This window comes from Watersipora subatra, chromosome 1, assembly GCF_963576615.1.
Source record: "Watersipora subatra chromosome 1, tzWatSuba1.1, whole genome shotgun sequence".
NCBI classification, from domain to species: Eukaryota; Metazoa; Bryozoa; class Gymnolaemata; order Cheilostomatida; family Watersiporidae; genus Watersipora; species Watersipora subatra.
In genome coordinates this window covers 67,436,197-67,460,310 of record NC_088708.1, presented here as the reverse complement: position 1 = coordinate 67,460,310, position 24,114 = coordinate 67,436,197, and the positions used below count along the sequence as shown (strand labels likewise).

The following is a 24,114-nucleotide window of genomic DNA, read 5'->3' as shown; positions in this document are numbered from 1 at the left end:
AAAAGACACAGCTCATAAACACGTGGGCACGTTTTGCTTTCTATTGCCAGCAATTTTAAAAATATATTAGCAGTTGTTCTCATTGAATTCTTATAACTATTTTTGCCACTAGTCAATGCGCTTTGCGTGTATAGTTGTAATCTCAGACCAATACATGACCTCTCTGTGGCCTCCGGCGCCATGTTTGCGCTGTCTTGGTTACTTCCGGTTTGACGATTAATATTAATAACATTGGGAACAATAAGACGTTGTATTGCAATTGAGCTGATTTGGTCTCTTCTACTGTAACATTTATATACGTATGTAAGAATAATAATGTATCTAGTGTGTTGATGGACTATCGTTTGCTCACGAATCCTTACCGTTTTTATTTTCATACTTGTGAGTTTTATTTTTGATTTAACATATCTACCGCTAGTTAATTTAATGTTTTTATTTCGTCTATTTTTACACGTATTTTACCGTATATATACATTTACATCAACAGCTAAATACTTTGTTTTAAAAAGCTGCACAAATGCTAGCATATAAGTTTCCCATTTTCCTAACGCATGCCGTTGTCGCCTAATTACATATATAGTACCTATATGTTCCGTTCTGTTTACGTTTTTGCGACTGCTAAACATAGTTAATATACCGGGTTATAGAGCACTCATTATTGTTTGCGGATTTTTTTGCATTTTGTGCGTCCTGAGCATACTAGGTATTAGGTAACTACAATATAATAATAATGCCTTTTGACTATGACTCTTTGAATTTTGTGTTTTTGTGTGTGATTAGGGACGTTTCAACATCAGTATATATTAGATATATATATATATATATATGAAACGTATTCTTCGGCACTTTTCACATTAAAACTGTCAGGATATATTTAAGCACACCAATAGCATTACTTATGGACAGACCTGCCAACTCAAGAGTGGGGCAATGCGTGCGATTTGGTTTTGGGGCAATTGATGTATCAATGATAGTATATATAAAATTGTGGAAATTGAGGCAAAAATCTCACGCATTTTCATTTTTTCTTTGGGGTGATTGCGTGAGTCTCATGCCCAATGCGTTAGAGTTGGCAGGTATGCTCATGGATAATCACAAGTTTGTACGGGTATGCTAATGTATTCATTAAACAATTTATTACACATAGCAACATAAAACTGCTCTTTGCAACTTTGTTGGTTCATGCTGTGACAGTGCAAACATAAAAATATAAAGGATTTTTGTGTAGTTAAAATTTATTTGTAGCATCACTAACACATGTCCCAATTTAGTGTGACGTCAAAATAAATTGGAGCCAACCAATTTTCTCCAAGTTTTTAATCTTATTAGGGCTGCAGTCTTCACAATTTACTAGCATTCATACATTTTAGTTGTGAAAAAATGTTCAATGTTTTGCTTGAAATTATTCTAATGTTTAATTATTAGGCCTACTTGAAAGTATTCAAACGTATTCTGTGCTATAACTTAACAAGCTCAAATTATTCAGTGAGCTGGAAAATTTATAGCATTTACCCTTGTTTTACTCAACTGACAACAATCAAGTTTGCCATACTGCATCTTGTTGATGCAGAACTTCATGTTTACAAATTAATTGTTGTTTAAAAACAATTTAAAAATCATTCAATAACTACCTAATTAACTAAATTAATGCATTTTGATAAGGATGACATGTTTGGAAGAAAAAATCGAGGCGAATCATTGCCATCTGATGTCTTCAAACAAGCATTCTTGAACGTTGCAATTTTGTTTAAAAACCGATGGATTTCTTCAAGTATAATGGCATTAGGAATGACTGTAACTCAACGGATGCATCAGCATATCAGCCGGTTGCTTATTCAGGTAGCAATTCACTTTTTAACTCTACTTAGCAATTACCTAGCTCAATTTACTGAAATATTTTTATGTCGTTTATTGGCTTCTACCTACATCTAGTCCTCATCAGAACTATTTCGTAGATAAAGGAAAGACTGTAATACGCTGTTACAACACTCATTAGAGTATAGCTCATAAAGCTAATATAAAGGTATTTACCTGAGCAAACCAAAATAAGTGAATTTTGCATTGACCTCCAGAGGTATATTCATTCAGGCATTCATTAATGACATTTCGGTTATTAAATCTATATTAAAGTAACAAAAATATCGTTGATATTTGAAAAGGAGTAATATTTTTTTCAAAATAATATTTTTTGCTCACATGCTATGTTAACGCTAGTTTTCTCCGAAAGAACGTTCTTCTCAAGAAAATGTACTGTACTGTGTGTTGTGCACCCTTCTTCTCTTTTTATGTCTTTTTCAGCTGATTTTATGTGTGACCAAGGCAAAACAGCCTATTACAGTAAACGCTCTCCTACAACGTCAATAATATTTTTTGCTCACATGCTATGTTAACGCTAGTTTTCTCCGAAAGAACGTTCTTCTCAAGAAAATGTACTGTACTGTGTGTTGTGCACTCTTCTTCCCTTTTTATGTCTTTTTCAGTTGATTTTATGTGTGACCAAGGCAAAACAGCCTATTACAGTAAACGCTCTCCTACAACGTCAATAATATTTTTTGCTCACATGCTATGTTAACGCTAGTTTTCTCCGAAAGAACGTTCTTCTCAAGAAAATGTACTGTACTCTGTGTTGTGCACCCTTCTTCCCTTTTTATGTCTTTTTCAGCAGATTTTATGTGTGACCAAGGCAAAACAGCCTATTACAGTAAACGTTGTCCTACAACGTCAATAATCCCATCCGAGAACGCTTAGGTTATAGGGATTTCTCGTTATACGAATAAAAAAATACATGTAAATTGCCTAATTCGTTGTAAGAATTGGTCAAACGAAAATTTTGCACTCCCCATATGATGAGTTGACGGGAAGCGCACATCCATAGTTTATCAACCCAATCAATGTCCATTTGCAACAATTTGCTCATTTTTTCTAGACAACAAAGTCTATTTAGCTAGGTAAAACTAACAACAAATATTTGATACGTTTACAATAAAGCAAAACAAAAATATATTTTTTCCACAAAAAGACTGGTGTCTACCTGTTCATCAGCTCTCTGTATCCAGTGGTCAATGTTGGGATAAAAGATAACTTACGACAATACTCCAACTCGTGACATTTGGATTGGTAGACCAAAGCTGCAACACCTGCACCAATCGATTGCCTTTAAGAATTTATGAACAATTGCGCAGCTACCTATTCTCTGTTTTGTCAACACATCTGATGATCTATCACGGCGAACTAAAATGTCATGGAAGCTTTATGTAGCCTATAATACATACAACGCTATACATACATCATTTTTTCTCTCACAAATGTGGTGAGATTTGTTACTATTCAACTCAAATTTGAGAACTTGTCCTGGCTCAACACTTTACGTTACATGAAATTTTTTATGTGGTGCAAAACAAAAGCTTTGCGTAAATTTTTTTACATTATTCTGGAATTTACGTTATAGGAGCATCTACAGTAATAGTTTTTTCTAATATAATGTTTTTTGTTTTTTTGAGGCATAAGCAGAATATATTTAATATCCACATATAGGTAAATTGGGTAAGCCGACAAAATGCTTAGCTCAAATTCACTTAAAACCGGTTTCTCGCAACCGTGCTTTTCAGGGGACAAGTATTTGTTTCTTTTTACCCAGTATTATTATATTACTCCTCAGAACTTTCATTTTCAGTATTGACTTCTTTTTAGTTAGCATTTTAATAATACTAATTGTATGCAGAAAACCAAAAAGTTTTTCCATCACTCTAAGTTAGGGCAAAAAATGTTTGTGAATAATAAATTATTGCATATACGTAATTTGTTTTGTTTGGAATGAGTTCATTTGATTACAGTCAATTGATGTTCGAGCTTCATCACAGAACAAATTAAACTTGCATTTCAAGGTTTTATTGTATATACATGTATGCTCAAGATACCCATTATTAGTCACGAAAGCCAACTGTTCCACCTGTATAATTTTGACTGTTTTACTCAATTTATAGGTAAACAGGTATATGTGAACATTGTTAAGGAATTTGAGTTAAAGGTTAATTGACAGTGGAAAATATTATTGTATTAACAGTAGCAGATAACATTACAGATTGTCATTTGAATAATATTTTAGTATAATTCTGGCCAAATATCAGGTTTTGTAAGTATTTTCAAACCATAAAAACAGACAAAAAGAATCGCGATCTTTGCAAAGTGTTACATGTCATATTGATGTTTATATGTGCTGTTTTTATCATAGTTTGTCAAACTGTACAATGGTAAGTGACTTATATCTTGAAACTAAACCATTACACGTTTTTATTTCGTATCCACGCTATTAAACCTAAATGCAAGTCTTAGCTCACTCACAGGTGCTGTCCTCTCATCCACGTAATGTCTTTTTAATATACTGGATTATCACCACATTCGATGCTTTGAATACTATATTGTTTGTGAATTTATACGTTAGAAATGCCCTATTGTAACAACTTAAAGCCATTGTTACCTGCCTATAGCATTATTTACCAAGGTTTATGGCTTTGCTCTTATTCTTAATCTTGCCAGTGAAGCATTATTAAAAGGCCAAAAAGTAAAGACTAAATTTAAAAAACTTAATGTAAATGTTAAAAATAAATTTAAACAAAGTACTGTACTACTTGGTAAAAAGAGTCTTTCTTCACTTCCCATTTCACATTCACGATAAGCAGATAGAGGTATATTATTGGTAAGACAAAAGACGGATGTCGTGGAAGTGGTGATAGAGATCCAGAGCTAGTCTAATGTTGACTGCATCAACTTTTAATTAGTGTAAATTAACTTTTTTCTATGCTCAATGTTTAAAAATCTTGTCTTGAAATGCTATGGCCACCTTCTCCACTTTCACTTGTTTCCGGCATTCTTTTACTCGAATCACTTTCACTTCCTTTTTTACAATAACTACCCGGCGCGGATTTAGAGGTTTTTAATCAATTGTGTGCTTATGATTTTTTATGAATTTTTTGCTTGAATTCTTTGAAAAGCATTGCCATTTTCCTTTCCATTTTTAATAGTCTTGGGAATCCATCATTAGAAACTATAAAAGGAATGTATGAAGTACTCCTAATATTATTAAAGTGCCATAGAACCAAGCTATTGGAAGAAAAACTTATGTACTGATTTACTTACATAACTGCAATGTTTCAAGAGTTGTAGGGTGTCATATGTTGAAAATTACATCGCATGTTGTGTTTAAAGCTATCGGAAGTTGACATTTGAGTGTTCTGAGTTTATACATTGTTAATGTTATAGAGCTGCTGTATTTGATGTTAAACATCTGACTTAGTGTGAGGAGACATTTGAAACAGTTTCAACACTGAAATTTTACACCAAATTATATGAGCTAAATTGTGAAATCATTCTGTTGATGAGCAAATGGAGTAAGGAGCTAATCCTGATTTTTTTAATTGTTTTTGTAATGCTATAATACATTTTGTCTGTTAAATAGTTTCAAGTTTGTTCTGTTTCTTAATTATCAAAGTTTTTATGCACTTTTCCATCTCTGTTAAAATTTACCTAGATGGTATGGTTATATTGTAGACAAAAACAGTTCTTCTGTCCATAAGAGACTGTTACATTGTTTATTTGGTTTTTATTCAATCAGGTTTATTTTCAAAGAAATGTCTACAATGTTTGCTCTTGAAAAAGAATGTGTATTTCCGTAATGAACTCAATGTTTTCTCAAATACACTCTGCCTTTATCAGTTCGCTGCATATGTCAGCCAACTTTTGAGCAACGCTACCTCTGCGATCCCTACCTATGTATTTATCAACTATACATTGTTGTACAAAGTATATCTTGAGCTTTTATGTGTGTCACAAAATTATGTAATTCAACACCTGCATAAGCTCAATCATAATTCAATATAGAATAAACAAGCCCGTTTTAATGATATGCTAAATAAAACGCACGAAGATTATTTCAGAACTCGTCAAGTGTTTGCTAGCAATGTGTGCCAGTGTCTTACCACTGAGATAATCGCTGGCAGCTACCTACTGCATTAAAGTAATTTATTACAGCCAACTGAACGATGACAGAAAGGGACTGATTATTAGTGATCACAGATTAGACATGTGTAATCCTTGGTGTTTTGGTTTCTACTGTAGTCTTAGCAGTCAACCAATATGCCAAATTTTCTCTTATTACCATTGTTTTTTTACATGCATATTGAGATCTGCTGGACCAAGCTACAAGTAAATAAATCACATACGACCGTTGATGGTGCAAATAAATTAATTACCTGCCAACTTGCTCTCTCATTTTTGTCAAAAGTTAGGACCACAAAATTTGCATTTAGCCTTAACCTAGTATATATGTATCGTATGGCTCTTTGAAGTCATCCTGTTAACAAACATTTTTAATTTGAAATGTTTTAGTTGTTCGACAAAGTAATTTTTGCTAGTATTTGTACATATGATCTTCGACTAAAATAAAATCTTGTGCACATTTAGGAACAGTAATAATGTTCCTAAATAACACTCATAATAACTTTCTAGCACTATAATAATAAGAACAGTGATTTTTTATCTGGTAGATTAGTCCATATTGCTGGTTTGTACTGTGCTACCAACCAAACTATTATTACACAGAAATTTGCTCCTGTTCACATCTCACTAGGCTCCCTTGACCTCACATGGCTTGCTTCGCTTAGACTGCAGCCTCTTCTCACTATTATAGGTTCATAAAACTTCATTCATCGGATTGAGGACCTTCCAGTGCAGCCATGCCGGTAATGCGATCAGTAAAAAACATGGTAAAAAACTATACAGATGCTGAAGTGAAAGTAAGAAAAGCAACCTCAAATGATCCATGGGGCCCATCGAGCACCCTAATGTCCGAGATCGCTGATCTCACATATAATGTAGTCGCATTCACAGAGATAATGGCTATGATATGGAAGAGGCTGAGTGACCATGGCAAGAATTGGCGTCATGTATACAAATCGTTGACTTTGCTTGAATACATCATGAAGACAGGCTCTGAAAAGGTAATTATCTCTTATTATTGTACATAAAAGACTCAGTATCTACATGTAGGTTTAGAATGTGTCGTAAAGATCTATTAGAAAGTATCATACTATTCTCCTATTATTTGCGACTGTTTTTTATGTTTGAGGTGATCTGACGGCCAGGATGTTTCAAGATTAAAATCAACAAAAACTTGATTGCAGTTGAAACTCTTAGATCAAGCGAAAGTGGGATTATGACGTCTATAGTTGCAAAGAAACTGACGAAATAGAAACGCGTAACGCTGCAACTTGAATGCAATAATCGATATCAGCTACCGCAATGATAACAACTAGTGACGTCATCTCGCATCTAGTTTTCTTCTGAGCATTTGAATCTTGATCAAGTTTTTTTATTTTAATCTTGAAACATCCTGGTCGTCAGATGACCTCAAACACAAAAAATAATTGCAAATGATAAAAAATATCGATCCTTTTTGATAAAAAATCTACTAAATGTTTGTATAAGTTCATGTTAGACTACCAATTTAGCATCCAATTGTTCTCACACATGGCTCACACTGATGTTGTTTATTGGCCTATCACTGCTATTGTACTTACAGGAAGTACTGTGTTTACGTAATCGTATAAACACATTTGTTGGTTGACTCTAATAACTGGCCGATATCCTGGTATGTGAGATATCAGTTATAATCGCTACGTGGTACTTAACTATGTGGATATGAATGCATGGCTAAGGTTAGCGATTCATTATGAAATCATTTCTTCCTTATGGAATCACATTATATTGTATTAGAAAACCTTCTTGTTGATCCCCTTTGAATCATGGTAAGTTAAGTTGCAATATAACAGTCATTGTTTGTTACTAGCAATAAACTTCAATGATTGCAGATATGTTATTACAAGGAAGTCAACATGACTAGTTGAATCACTTAATCATACCAGCTTTGATTTCTGATTCAAATATTTTTCATCTCATGTTTGTTATTTTCGTTTCAATCTGTATTTGAGTTTAGGCTATGTTATATTTCTATGCTTAAAACTTTGCGGTTGTTCCAAAGCACCTGATCAGCCAGTTTGCATAAGTATTCATTTTATGAAGATTCCGAGACAAATTAAAGTAAATTCCTAGTTAGAAGCTTGTTAGATACAAATAACTAATCTTGACATTTGGGCAAAAAATGATGACAGGTTCTTAGAAGTTACTGAATATATAGTTGCAAGGTATTTATGCTTTTCATAATAGGTGTTTCGCGGTAGAAAGTAACTAGCCTACAATGTATTGTGATTGTAAGAGGGAATGTTTCACTGTAAAGGTCATCATTGTGATGTGCATGATACATGTATATGATGTACAATGATATGACCTCAGTTTTTGACCACAATATATTCCAGAAGGATTTTTAAAAAGCGAGCTATTCAAACTCAAAAGGAATTCTTTCCTTTACAAATAATGTCAATGAGTTTAATCTGTTCCAAAGGTTGGAAAAACATGTTTACAAGCATTTTTGCATGATCTTGCACCAGAAACTATATTAAGAGGGCAGATTGTTTAAAACTACTGAAATTCTCATAAATATTCTATCAATAAAGCAGGCTAGGCTGCGGAATGTATCTGTAGCAGCTTTTACTCTATTCTCACATTTTCAGATTATTGTGTAAAATAATAAGCGTAGATACAGCTTTTTGTTTCATTCCAATTAGCGATAATAAAGACAATATTATACCAATATGCCACACAAAATATATAATACTGCCACAATGAACACATCTGTGTACAACTATCGAGAACTAAATATAGCAAGAGAGAGCCGCACTTGAGCCATGTTGTCAGATTTCTTTTCTTATCTTGGATGTATTTGATCTTTGAAGTTTTGTTGAGCATCTGAAGCAAGTCTCGAATTTATTGCTCAAAGTTCAATTTAGATGTTTAGAAAAATATGTTTCGAAGCTCAGGTTGAACCATTTTATTGTGTGCTCTATATATGCCTCTGTTAATCCGTGCTGTTGTACATGTAAGTGGCCCAACAGTGCAAGGAGAATATATATGCCTCTGTTAATCCATGCTGTTGTACATGTAGGTGGTGCAACAGTGCAAAGAGAATATATATGCCTCTGTTAATCCATGCTGTTGTAGGTGGCACAACAGTGCAAGGAGAATATATATATATGCCTCTGTTGATCCATGCTGTTGTAGGTGGCGCAACAGAGCAAAGAGAATATATATGCCTCTGTTAATCCATGCTGTTGTAGGTGGCGCAACAGTGCAAGGAGAATATATTTGCAATACAAACTCTATCAGATTTCCAACATATGGAGGATAACAAAGACCTCGGGGCAAATGTAAGGGAAAAGGCAAAGGTACTCATTGCCCTTTTAAAAGATGACGAGAGGTTGAAGAATGAGAGAGCTAAGGCTTTGAAGACTAAGGAGAGGTTTACTGAGAACTTTGGCATCGGCAGCGATTCAACTTCTGTGAGTCTTTGCTATACAAATTTCAACTGTTTTAGCTCATATCTATAACCTAGTAGAGCTTGGCTATTCTAGAAACTCTGCCATGCTCAGGAAACAACATAATAATTAATGAGGAAATACAGAAATGCATCTGAGGATCTGTAGTTGCCACATAGTGTCAGATGTAAGGTAAGAATTGTGGAAATGTCGATTCAATTGTTCAAGACTGACATATCTCGTACATTGATATACATATATATGCATTGATGGTGTATTGATTTATATTATAATAATTCTACAGAAGCAAGGGAAACACAAGGTACACTTTTGAATATTTTTGATTTTTAGTTCCTTTCCTTTTTTTTCTGTTCATGTGAAGCGTTCTGTGCCGTCTGTTTCTCTCCGAGTTGCATCGTGTGAACCTGTCTGTGAGATAATTAGGCATGTGTATACATGTTGTTTGAGGCAGGATAGTAGTATTTAGTTTGAGGGGTCTTGCTTTAAATCTGCTGCCTTTACAAATGGGCTAAGAAAGTTAAAAGTTGCCCGTGGCCACACGGCATAAAAAGTAAATAGTGTAAGCGATAACAATACATATCAGCAACACATGCTTTCGAATCGTATACTATTAGTTGATTCATGCTGTCTGGGTGGGAGGCTTGATATAGCGTGACCTCCGCTAGCTGGTAACTGGCAACATCTCCTTACTATTATGTGACTCACTATTAATTGTGCCAAAATAATACTATCAAAAAGTTTTGTAGTTCTATTACTACAAGTCTGTGTATCATTTAAACCCAAGTTTTTTGGCATTTAAAAGAATAAAACGGATTCATTTATTGTTGGGATGTAATGGCAGATTTGGAACTCTCTTGTTTGTCATCATTTATAACATATCGTAGTTATTGTTTACAATCCTCCAGAAACATCTTGACATGAAGGTAAGTAAAAGATAAGTTCCAGTTACTTTTTTTATTGTGTTTTTTGACGAGCTTCATTTGCTTTAAGGTAAACATCTATCTCACAATATAAATGTGTTATCCAGTCTGAATGTGTCCTCTTGACAGAACATGGAACCCTTCATTGTATGAAAATATCAATCTTAATAATTTGATTTGCTGTCTATTAATACTGTTGCCTATCGATTGTTGTTTATCATCGGGAGTTTGATTTGAATTATGGATAATACAAACTTTGCTGTTCATCATGAGTGTTGAATTACTTGTCAAGCTCTAAGCTTCTTCGCATGTTTTACATTGGCTCAGCAAAGTAATTTTTTTTCATCTATCGTGTGACAGAATTTAACGCAGAATGTGTTGAAAAATCTTAAAGATTTCTTTTGTATAGATTAAATTTTTTATTAACTGCATCTTTATGAAATCTTTTCCAATGTTGCAATATTCTTCTCATTTTGAAACGATGAGTGCAAGACTTAGTTCCTATCATGTTCATGATGTTGTTGGATGATGAGTAGGTATCTATTAAATACTATATGTTCATTTCTCTAGACTCAGAGGAGCTCCAAGGTAAGAGCGTTTAGTTTTTAGTTCAATTTTATGTTTGTCTCTTTCGGTCGGACCATCAGGTACGAGTCAAGAGTAAGTTCATGTGCCAGTTGCTGCTAACCTAACGTATCCTACCGGTTGTGAGTTTTGTATAATGTGAACAGTGATCAAGAGATGGGTGAAGTACCAAATATTTGTAAAACCAAATTTGATTAAATGAAATGGCTAAAACTTTAGTTAGATGCTAGTACCGTTATAAACTCTCCCGGGTCTTGTATCAACATTTCGTCGGCGTGCAGTGGTCTCTACGAATGTGTATGTGTTCATTAAAAGGTAACTTTTATTTTACTTCACTTTAAGTTGCAAGATCTTGTTGTGGATGCAGTTAACGGGCACTGCTAGGAACACAGGGGTTAGACTATCATAGCAACCTCTTAGCAGAGAGTGAACAAATAGTCTAGTCGCCAGTGGCTCACCTGTAGAACATAACGGTGGGCATTTATGTGTGCGGCATGCATCCTTGTCTTTCTCTGTGGCATCCCTAGTCTGTTTTTAAAGATGTTCGAATGTAATATACACATATTGTTGGGCTGTAGTGCAAGCACAAGGTATACGTTTTTACTAGAAGGTTAAGTGTCTATAAATTATTGATGATTACAATCAATCTTGGTGTCTGATCTACCGACATGTTTTTTATTGTAGAGGCAGCTAGGCAGACCAAAGCACCGGCCGACACTACTCACCAGCGGTCAGTTCTATTTGGTATCTAGTCATTACGCTTTCACTTGCTTATGGTATTGTCTGTTTTATGTAATTTCGCTATAGATGAAGAGCTTCTGATATTAGGTTTCTTTAATAGTTTTCAAGTAAAGAAAACTGCTTACTGTAGTGGTTGTCCGCCCTCTGGATGATTGACAGTTGCGGGCTCAGTCACTTGTCGCTGTACTGAATGTGTACCAGCTAGATATTGATACATTTCTTTGCGTTAGAGTATACCGTACTTTTTGGACTATTAACCGCACCCTTATATAAGCAACATCTGCTTTATTTTAAAAAAACGATGACAATACATAGGCCGCACCTTTGTATAGGCCGCAGAACGCAGGACAATGATTTTTAACACGGCGGCAACTTTGCTATTTAAAACGGAACCGTGCCGTTAGGCACTGTTCCGTATTAACTGACGCTTTTTAAGCCAGTGCCTAATGGAACAGTACCGTTAGGCACTGTTTCGTTTTTTTTCACCGCTAGAGGCGCAGTAACCGAAGATCCCGGTTGATGCACTCTAGCGGTGAAAGAAAAACCACAGAATAGCTGCACCCTTATATAAGCCACATGGTTTGAAACATCAGAAAAAAGTAGCGGCTAATAGTCCGAAAAGTACGGTAAATAACTAACTACCTACATGTAGAATGGATATGATGCGTGTTGGGATGCTGTAAGGTGAGATTATGGTCTATGGCTGAGTGTTGTGCATTTACTGTAGACACACCGACCCCCTCCTCTCTCGCTAATCCCGATTTGGAGCAGGCTCGACCACACTCGGCAGGCGAGGAGGAACTACAATTACAGTTGGCACTGGCCATGAGCAAGGAGGAAGCCGAGAATGACGCAAAAAAGAAAACAAACGATGACCTTAAACTTCAGATGGCGTTAGAAGAGAGCCAGAAAGATGCTCTGCCTCCAGAAGCACCCAAAGCTGAGGTGAGATTGGCATCTACACTGGTCATATTGTGGCTGATCAGGTTCCTTGAGCTGATGAGCTTGTTTGCATATGATAAGGTTCACTACATCATATCTCCATATTAAAACTGCTCTGCTGCATTTGGTTTGTGTAAATAGAAACTGCATGGCTGGTTGGAATGTACATGTACTTGTGCAGAGCCTTGCAGGTGATGGCGTGCATGAGGAAGGTTGACAATGGGTAAATTCTTAAAAATAGGTAAGTAAAAATGGGTAAATGGGTAAAACAAATGAGTAAAATGGGTTTTTTTTATTTCCCACCATTCAGCTTGTTTTTGTTTTATCTGGCTGCAACAATGGCTCACGATAGGTGTCTATCATAATCAGCCTGTCATAGAATATATTTATTGAGTCTAGGGAAGGTTTGCGCAATCCATGACACTCAATGCTTCTTATGCATACTGTGTTTTGATTGTGCGGAGGATGTGGATTTGGAGTTGTGCACAGTAGGTACAGTAGGTACTCCTATTCACCACATCATGGAATCATAGTGATAGACACTATATACAGTAGGTACTCCTATTCACCACATCATGGAATCATAGTGATAGACACTATATAGTACAGTAGGTACTCCTATTCACCACATCATGGAATCATAGTGATAGACACTATATACAGTAGGTACTTCTATTCACCACATCATGGCATCATAGTGATAGACACTATATAATACAGTAGGTACTCCTATTCACCACATCATGGACTCATAGTGATAGACACTATATAATACAGTAGGTACTCCTATTCACCACATCATGGAATCATAGTGATAGACACTATATAATACAGTAGGTACTCCTATTCACCACATCATGGAATCATAGTGATAGGGACTATATAATACAGTAGGTACTCCTATTCACCACATCATGGAATCATAGTGATAGACACTATATAGTACAGTAGGTACTCCTATTCACCACATCATGGAATCATAGTGATAGACACTATATACAGTAGGTACTCCTATTCACCACATCATGGAATCATAGTGATAGACACTATATAGTACAGTAGGTACTCCTATTCACCACATCATGGAATCATAGTGATAGACACTATATAATACAGTAGGTACTTCTATTCACCACATCATGGAATCATAGTGACAGACACTATATAATACAGTAGGTACTCTTACAACGTAAATAATTCGTTCAAGGAATGTTTACGTTATAAGAACAGTAAAATACATGTAAACTTGCATAATGCGTTCCAAGATCTTTCCAAACTCACCCCTTTTTTTATCCATACAAAAATGAAAAACTTGACTTATCTTTTGTAATTTGCAGGCCGTACTATAACTGCAGTATTATTGGTTTGCATCGACAATTTTTCTCCTTTTTGCTGATCAATTTCACTGGTTTTATAGACCATGATTGCGATAATTTTACAATAAATTGATGGAGCGGGCACATCTTCGACGTTCATTCACAAATATTTGCTTATTTTTTCTAAATGGGAAGGTCTATTCTGCAAAGCAAAACTCAAAACAAATATTTTATACGTCTACAATAAAGCAAGGCAACAAAAGATTTTTACTACAAAAATAGTCCTACCTGTTCGTCATCTATCTGTACCTAGGAGTCAAGGTTAGGATAAAAGATAACTTCCGACAATACTCCAACTCATGACATTCAGATCAATGGACCGATTCTGTAATGCCTACACCAATCGATTGTCTTTGAGTATTTATGAACAATTGCGCAGCTACCTATTCTCTGTTTTGTCGACACATCTGAGGATCTATCACGACGAATTAGAATCCCATGGAAGTTGTATAGTAATGTAGTAGATATAACGCGATACACACGTCGTTTTTATTTTCGCAAGTGGCAAGATAAAAAGATAACCGAATTAAAGAACTCGGCTGATTTGAAACTCCATGTTATATGGAATTTGTTACGTAGCACGAAACAAAAACTTCACATAAATTATTTACGTTATCTGGAATTGACGTAGTCGAGGGACTATTTGACCATCCTACCTATAACAAGAATGTGCCGCATTTGTCCTTGACCTTCACTATTGTATGTGTGCATGTGGAAAGATTATAAAGAGCTTCATGAAGAATTATTCTTGATTATAATATTGTTGTATGTCTTGTAATAGTTTTAGCAAAATATATAAACTATAGCTTTTACACCTTGGCAAGTTTTAACCAACAGGAACGATTTACAATAATCTCTATCCACTCATCAGTGAGAAGTTGAGAACCATAGCATCAGTATCATTACGTTTTTCAAAGCTATTTGTGGTTAGAAACTGTCTAACCAATCATAACAAAAACCAAATTTAATTGAATTTCTAATTGTGTAACCACACAAACTATGTCTATGGATTGGTATAATGAGGATTATATGATGAGCAACGCTATCAGTGTTGTACTTCGTGTAGGGTTCATTTTTATTGTAGACCTGGTCAGACACGTACATAATCTAAAACTATTCTTGCGTGTATTTTTTAACTGTTTTAATACGCACTTTTGGAAAGTGTTTACAGCTCATATGAAAGCAGCATTGAAATATACGTAGAGATGTTATTACAGTTATCAACAGTGAGTGGTCCATCCCGTAGACTAGCTAATCTTAGTCTGTTTAGCTAAGCTTATGCTATTACATCACTCAATTCAACAACATTCCTGTATGCATTTACCTTGTAGCTACGGCGACTAAAGCCAGTGAGTTGGAATACAATGCTATGTTATCGCCTTGTTTATTTACTGCATGCTGCTGTTTCTTCTGTTCTCGCTGCTGACCCTTTGAACCGAGATACTACCATATATGGTAGTTGAGGTATAGGCTATGCCTACTAGAATTGGCAGCATTGCATGCACTGGGCATATTGTGCATGTGTCTTTATTTTGGTTGTCCTTGATACATTTTCTCTTCAATTGAATAGAATTGAATAGGGCACATAGTTATGTAACTTGTTGAGGAATGCAAACACTGTACACCTGGTCAATAATACTTTAGTTTATCAGTTGTCCAGCCTTTCGGTTTATGAACATTTCAACTCAGGAGAGATCATGGAGACTTGACTACATGTTTCGCTACTTAAAAGATGAACTTGCACAAGATTTTAGTAAATTTTATCAGAAAGTATCGGTATTTTTCTACTCTTTGCGATTGGTTTTGGTGTTTGAGGTGATCTGATTGCTAGGATGTTTGAAGAGTAAAATCGATAAAACTTGATCCTGGTTGAAATGCTCAGATCAAGCGACATTTCTATTATGACATCGATAGTTGCAAAGAAACAGACAGAATAGAGACGGGTAAGGCTGCAAACTGATCGCAATAGACGATATCAACTACAATAACGATAACAACTAGTGACGTCATTTTGAACGCATTTTTCTTCTGAGCGTTCTAACCGCGATCGTTTTGTCGATTTTAGTCTTGAAACACCCTGACAGTCAGATCACCTCAAACATAGAAAATAATTGCAAATGATAGAAAAATATCGATACTTTTTGATAAAATTTATTAGAATTTTGTGCAAGATCATCTTTAACATATATTCATGGAATTGTAACCAACAAACTAACAGCTATATGTAGTATTAATTATACGTTGTTATACATCGGTACACTTGTTATATTAACCATATTCAAACTTCATACAGTACTGTTTCTGTTCAGGGGATTATAAATTCCTCATTTATTCTTATCAAAGATTGATTCCAATCTCATACACAGAGTCTGAGATTAAATGCAGCCGCTCCGAAATTAATTGTACCGTAATCTTTTGCCCTATCCGTTTAGTAGTTAGGTTGTCTCCTTGTTCACGAGTTTTTGACTTAAACAATATTTCTCAGCATGTTTGACAACTATAGAAGTATGACTATGCATTTTGGCAAATTCCTTTCCCATCAATTTCTCTCGGTTTAGTGAAAAAACTTGTTCCATTCATTTGGAGTTTCACAAATCTCATAACAGTTAGCGACACCGGTTGAAAGTCCTAAAATGATCAACTATTTTTGTCAAAGGCTATAATTAGCTGCAGAGTTTTAAAGTTTATAAAGGTATGTCATACTAGGCCGATGTGCAGAGACCTTGCTCAAGTGAAGAAAATTTTACATATTGCGTGGTTCTATGTATGTTGGTATTATAGCCACAGTCCACCTGGCTTTATCGGCACTAAAACACCTAATCCTGTAAGTGAGATAAGTTAGTATAGCAAGTTAGCCCGCGTTTTTCAGTTGTAGGAATGTTTCTCGTGTAATCGCATGAAGTTTCTAACTAAACTGAGCATTACAGGAGTTTGTTTTTTACATTACCGCTGCCATGTAGTTAGTAGTCTGACCAGTTGCTGACCCGCTTGCTAATTAATGAAATAATGTAAACCATACAATTGACATTGTCGCATTGCCAATACAATGCTCAGCAATGCATTTGCGACAGATGACGCGATCTCCAAAAATTTTGGCTGAAGTATTTCTCATTCCAAGCAACAAGTAGTATGCTTCCCGAACAACTGATGAGACTCTTCTCTTCCGATTTATGTTTCTTGAAAGTCACATTTATGGATTACTTTCATCATTTCGATAGGAAAACTTTGTGTTCCCTAGTTATCTACAGCGAAAGCTAGGATATTCTAGTTGTGTATATATGTTTATGGAGAGGTCAATGAAACAAGGCTAATATATGTTTATGGAGAGGTCAATGAAACAAGGTGTATTAGTTTGTCTTTCAAAAATAAAAACTGAAAAAATTCAAAGGCAATACACAGAGTGATAACGAAAAGTAGTCGCCCAGTAATGTAGGTACAAATTGGCGGTTAGTAATAGTTAACCCAGTAATGTAGGTACAAATTGGCGGTTAATAATAGTTAACCCAGTAATGTAGGTACAAATTGGCGGTTAATAATAGTTAAAGCACATCAATTATAGCAGTACTTTTATCATATATTTCAGTACTTCAGAGTCTTGGCTTTCGAATGAGCCTATATTCAAAACACAAAGAATAATATAACTATAAAAAACAGAGTGTCAAAAGTATGTCCTGCATTAAAAAAACACCTGGTTGTGGTTCCCACAATGTGATGTCGTAATTAGCATTTAGCCTTAGGTCGTCGATCCCTTTTGCTGCCTGCCATTGAGGCTGCGCTTTTCTGTGACAATCGGTGCTCTTAAACCCAGAGAGCGCTAATAATAAACTACATTTCTAGATAATCAACAATGCCCGGGGATCGTGCTAACACCCGACCAATGCAATCACATGTTCTGGGTTAATAGATTTCGGGTGATTGTTACAGTTTGATTTTTTCATCCTTTCGTTCATTTTAAACATTTATAGTAATTATTATTGCATTATTATTGTTGCTTTCTAAATATGATTGTTCCAATAAATACACTGTCGTTGATAAAAGTAAGGAAATCACATCGATTAAATTGTGACCTGCAGTGGCGTGGCCCTAGGACTATATGTAAATTGCACTCTCGCGAGATCACGCAATGCTTGAAATTAATTAGCCTCAGTCGTGCCCCTCAACATCACAATAACAAGAAAGGGCTAGTGCATAATATCATCGGGAAAACATAGTGTGGTGCTTGGAATCTGAGCTATTTATCATAGAAATAATCTGTCCATGGAGAGCTAATGACACTGATTCCTTTGTCATCTTCATTGGTTCTCTGGAGTTGTCATGTCATACCTTCGCCTGCCACCAGCGTCATTATCGTAGTTGATAAATATAAGCGGTAAGCGATAAAAATAAGCGGTAAGAGCACACAACACCGAATATGAAAAATGTGACATCATAATTTGCGAGCCTATACCATTGAACATTTCTGTGGTGGAGCTCTGGGGAAATCCTATAAACACCAACCAATGTCTGTCTCACCATGTCAAACAATGGCTCATTTGAAAGCCAAGATATTGAAGAACCTGAATAAGCCGAAACAGTACTGATATAATTGATGTGCTTTAACCCAGTAATGCAAGGTACAAATTGGTGGTTAGTAATGGCTGTATCTATGTTATGCTCTGTAGCTACATATTTGATGATTTAAAATTAATCAATCTCCACTTCCTATCATATAAATATGATAGGTTCCTCAATAGTGAAGTATTTTCAAGATATTTAGGAGTTATTAGTAGTTTTCCTGCCTTGAACACTTCAGACATGTGAGAGCAGACTTGCATTAAATTTTTGCCTTTTGCATGAGGTAGGGACTATTGCTTCGCAACACTTGAAATTATTTTAATAATGACTCGCTGGACGGACGATTGTTGTAGCATTTGCTTGACTTCGCTGGAGCTGGTCGTCTAGCCGCCCCACCATCCACTAGTGATCCATGGAATCCTAGTGCTCAGGCACCAATAAATGTCACTACCACAGACCCCTGGTCTCCGCAACCAGCGAGTACAGCAGCGGTGGAGTCTAATGCAAGCCCATTCTCACCTGTCATCGGTTCCTCATCAGACCCATGGGCGCCTACCAATGTACCTTCCGCGCCTGCTAGTAACAATCCATGGGATGCACCCGCTGCCCAACCTGCTGGTAGGCTGGTTCTCAAGCTATTTGTTCATTACCCATTTGTTAATATCACACTCTTTTTCATAGGAACCATGATTGCCTTTCTATCTATGATATGTCTATGATATGTCATAGGAACCATGATTGCCTTTCTATCTATGATATATCATAGGAACCATGACTGCCTTTCTATCTATGATATGTCTGTGATATGTCATAGGAACCATGATTGCCTTTCTATTTATGATATGTCTATGATATGTCATAGGAACCATGGTTACCTTTCTATTTATGATATGTCTATGATATGTCTGCTTTACCTTTTCACGATAAAGACTTAATACAAGCTCCTTATTACGGTTGGAGTTGCGACACTTGTTAGGGGTTGCACCTATAGATGATTTTTAATAAATAGTAAAACTCCAGGTTCCATTAATGCAACATATTCATTGCATTCCAACGCTTCACGGCTTAATGACATAGCATTGGTACACTGCCATTGGTACGCTGCCGTTGGTACGCTGCCGTTAGTACGCTGCCGTTGGTACGCTGCCGTTGGTACACTGCCGTTGGTACACTGCCGTTAGTACACTGCCGTTGGTACACTGCCGTGTGAATTTGTATATGGTCAATGTCAAAACTAAACACAAGTTAGTTAGTAGTTATGGTTAAGTATACAGTGTGCCTTGTAGTGAACAATGATCCATGGGGTGCTGGTCCACCAGTAAGCCAAGCTACCTCTCCATGGCAGGCGAATGGCGGCAGCGCTACCAAGCCTGCAACAGTAGATGACGATTTTGATGCGCTGGGAATGAGAACAACTGTCATGGCTGAAACTTCAGGTAGTGTTTACTCGTTACATTTTAGACATACAAAATACCTTAGTCAGCCAAACCTTGCTGTCAAAGGATTGGTACAATCATGGAGTTGACAATTATTAGTTTTCTTTTTGTAGGGTAGCCATCATGTGACTAGACCTTCCATGAGAAAGAGTAAAATATAATGGCTGTTCTCTTCATTTTGCAGCTAGTAACGGCGGTTCATTGTTTGACATGCAAGAAGTGCAGGGCTCACTTCCGCCGCTGCCACACGGCCAGACCAGCCTTACGGCCTCAAAAAGACCTGAGGACTTCCTAGACACACAGGCTAAGCCTTTGGTTAACATAGATAATTTGGTTGTGAAGCATTCAACACCAGGCACTGGTAAGGTCTCGCGTTAGTCCCTCTGTTGTTCACTTGGACAAATTTCACATTATTCTTCTAGCAATAAGATACTTTTACTAAACACTGGAGGCTAGCTTGGCATAATGTCCAATGGTGATAGTGAGCGTGTGTATTATCTAATAGAGTTATCCTCTCTCTTTATTCTTTTTATGACTCCCAGAGAAAGCTTGTCGCATTTTCAACTATAGTTTGTATAAGGGAACTAATTTTCCCTCCATTGTACTACAAGTGATTTCTAGAAGCTCTTTGCTAAGGTGGTGAGTAACAGCTGACTGCCTAGCAGTTGGCAGCCTGCATTGAATCCTATGAAATGTGGTGATGGGATTCTCCTATCCTAGCAAGATATCTACTCAAAAGCGTTTTGCTGCTAAGCGTGGGAAATACCCATAGAATGTATGGATGACAGTGACTAGTGTATGGTATTTTATAACAGTGACTAGTGTGCGGTATTAGTCATTTTATAACAGTGACTAGTGTGCGGTATTAGTCATTTTATAACGGTGACTAGTGTATGGTATTAGTCATTTTATAACAGTGACTAGTGTATGGTATTAGTCATTTTATAACAGTGACTAGTGTACAGTATTAGTCATTTTACAACAGTGACTAGTGTACAGTATTAGTCGTGTTATAACAGTGACTAGTGTACAGTATTAGTCATTTTATAACAGTGACTAGTGTGTGGTATTAGTCATTTGACAACAGTGACTAGTGTACAGTATTAGTCATTTTATAACAGTGACTAGTGTGCGGTATTAGTCATTTTATAACAGTGACTAGTGTATGGTATTAGTCATTTTATAACAGTGACTAATGTACAGTATTAGTCATTTTATAACAATGACTAGTGTACAGTATTAGTCATTTTATAACAGTGACTAGTGTGTGGTATCAGTCATTTTACAACAGTGACTAGTGTACAGTATTAGTCATTTTATAACAGTAAGTAGTGTATGGAATTAGTCATTTTATAACAGTGATTAGTGTATGGTATTAATCATTTTATAATAGTGACTAGTGTATGGTATTAGTCATTTTATAACATTGACTAATGTATCATCTCTGATTGGCTAATACAGTTATCAAATAGCATATTTGTTTTATTTTTATGCATTATCTGAAACAAAAAGCTTTTTATTGCAATACGTTTGGTAACTAAAATTGGGAGTATCATTTGATTATTGTATAACTTGATTGCACAGTGTATCGTCAAGGTAAGAAATGCAAAACATTACAAGTGTGTGCAAAGCTTTGTGAATCATCAATGCGTGGACACTCAATTGTTGAAATGATTTTTTTGTCCAACATTGTGCTCTAAAATATTGGCCTATCACTATGTTTCCATGACGCACATGATGCGCAAATTTGAGCCAATCCGCAAGTTAGCCGCATCATGGAAACGGCATAAATCCGCAAGCTAAGCGAGTTTTGCGATTCGAAAAACTTCATCAAATCCATCATACTTGCGAATAATGGAAACAGCTCTTGCGAATGGTGCGCATTGAAATAACGCGCCAGCCACTCAATTTTAAGCATTTTCAAAACTTCTGTACATCCTTTCTCTATTAAGTTTCATGTGTTTGTGTCGCCAACTGCGTTGCTAATTATTAATTTAAAGCGTACAATTCCTTACTTTTTTTCAACAAGGCACCAGTCAATCCCCATCATGCGAATGTTCATAAACCACTTAATTCGCAGGGTAACACAACTGGCACACAACTCCAAATCTATATGATGTGCTCCATAGTGCATGTACATGTAGCTATCCATAATTTAGACAATTTAACGCAGAGCCTAGTGAGATTTGCCATAATACGAAGACCATCATAAAACTGTACTCATTATGGCCAGTTTGTACTCATAAGCATTTCTCTAACAAAGAGAAACGATTTTAAATGTTATTTGCGAAGAAACCTCGATGGGAATTTTTATGGGCTGCACTGCTGCCACTAGTTTAGTTAGCCATATATACTAGTTGACCATGAAAATCATTGCTATCGCAAACCCTTCAACCTATTTATTCACAAACCTCTTTTAGGGTTTCAGAGAAATACATCTGTGAAGATGTAAGTTGCCAAACTACAAGATCTAGAGTACATCTATAAGCATAATTTGTGTATCAAATTATTATAGTATAAATTTATTATCTTTGAGTTGCTATCTGGAAGAACAAATGCTACCAACTGGAATATTTTGATGAAAATTTTCTCCTATTTCCAAGAAAGTCTTCAATTTATATGCCAAAATATTATGTACATTTATTCCCACAATTTTTCCGACAATATCCCCATAATTAAATATTTATGAGACAACGTAATGGCCGGCTATGTGCAAGATAAAATTGTGTATGTGCTCCGTTATGCAGTGGAAAAACCTCGACGATGCACGAAAAAGAAACTGCAGTAATACGCACAGCTGTATACAAAAATGTGATGCTTGAATTGCAGCATAGGATCGTTATTGAAACGTGTGGAAAGCATGGAAGGCCTCGTGGCCCAATGGATAAGGCGCCTGACTACGAATCAGGAGATTCCAGGTTCGAGTCCTGGCGGGGTCAAAATTTTTTTGATTGTTTATAACTTTTTTCGCGGATCTGAGCAGTTATATTTTACACGGTAGACACTGCAATCTGACAAAATTGCTATATTTTTTAGTCAATCCATTTGCAATGACAAACCATGGAACCGGCTCTGTACCTATTAACAGTAATCCTTTCCACGCTCAACAACCACCAAGGCCATCCCTTAACCAGATGTCGGCAACCACAAATATGGGTGGCTTCAACAATGGTCAACAACCGCTCGTAAACCCAATGATGCCAATGCATGGTTACATGGGTGCTCAGCCCCTTTACCATCAAGCACCATCTCAGCAGCCAAACATGAATAACCCTTTTCTTTGATGACACTATATCTACATGACAGTCTTACATTATTCACATCATATGTTATGCGCTATTTAATCTGTTTTACATACAATTTGTGCTATTTAATCTTTGCATCATATAAAATGGAAAATTGACACTCCCTGGAGTACCTAGTAGTCTGCATTCAATGTTAAATAGCTGTTATACAGTTCTTTTTCAGCACTGCACTATTTACCTACAAATCTGCCGAAATGTCTTCTGCATGCTGCTGCCAAAATGTGATTTTGTCTGCACATTAATAACAGTTGATCGCTTTTGCAACAGAAAAACGTGGTTGCTGGTTCTATTCATTATGAAATTGATTGTCAGATGCTGTCTCCAAAAGGTGAGAGCATAAAATTCTACAATGCAGACCACTTTTTCACCGTAAACGATAATTGACCGGAAGACAATACATGACTGTGCTAAACCTCCAGGGAGTTGAGGGGCTCATTTGGGAGTTGCTTATACTCACTCACTTAATGTGTTCATCATGTCTCGCAGAAACGTGACATACCATGTTGCTTATTTTCTCTCGCTAACCTTTTATTATACTATTTTCTTATATAGAAGATAGTTGATGTAATTTTCAAAGCAAGGCACCTTTCTGTTACTAGCCAAACTGCTTATCCTCGAATAAGGCATAACTAGTGCCGTTTTTATTTATATATTGCAACTAGGATATTGCTAGAAACTAAGCTATCTCAAATAATCATACTTAACAAATAGCTTGAATCTGCAATTATAAAATATAATATGAAGATGTAATATGACTTTCTTATTTGTCATGGAAGCATATGTCATCGCTTCATGTTGGATATCTTAGC

The 24,114-nt window shown here is 36.0% G+C and overlaps 1 protein-coding gene and 1 non-coding gene across 4 annotated transcripts; both read left to right on the top strand.

The window, feature by feature from the left end:
- The first annotated feature begins 174 nt into the window (after positions 1–174).
- Positions 175–24,055, top strand: LOC137397209 (epsin-2-like). 3 transcript variants are annotated; one of them, XM_068083499.1, is made up of 10 exons: positions 175–299; positions 6,686–6,995; positions 9,228–9,449; positions 11,636–11,681; positions 12,420–12,637; positions 15,342–15,359; positions 18,918–19,182; positions 19,851–20,000; positions 20,185–20,361; positions 23,037–24,055. In XM_068083499.1, exons 2-10 carry the CDS (start codon positions 6,732–6,734, stop codon positions 23,282–23,284), a joined length of 1,608 nt encoding a protein of 535 aa, XP_067939600.1. In that variant the 5' UTR covers positions 175–299; positions 6,686–6,731; the 3' UTR covers positions 23,285–24,055. The 3 variants fall into 3 exon arrangements, with proteins under 3 accessions (XP_067939600.1, XP_067939611.1, XP_067939606.1); XM_068083505.1 differs by having other exon boundaries at positions 280–303; XM_068083510.1 differs by lacking the exon at positions 15,342–15,359.
- Positions 22,867–22,939, top strand: Trnar-acg (transfer RNA arginine (anticodon ACG)). The gene has a single exon. It is a non-coding gene; the product is annotated as a tRNA-Arg (tRNA).
- Positions 24,056–24,114: the final 59 nt, after the last annotated feature.

Coding starts and splice junctions, on each gene's coding strand:
- LOC137397209 (XM_068083499.1), top strand. CDS start 6,732: ATGCCGGTAATGCGATCAGTAAAAAACATGGTAAAAAACTATACAGAT. Junction 11,682..12,419: donor GCCGACACTACTCACCAGCG/GTCAGTTCTATT, acceptor CATTTACTGTAG/ACACACCGACCCCCTCCTCT. Junction 20,362..23,036: donor GCATTCAACACCAGGCACTG/GTAAGGTCTCGC, acceptor TATATTTTTTAG/TCAATCCATTTGCAATGACA.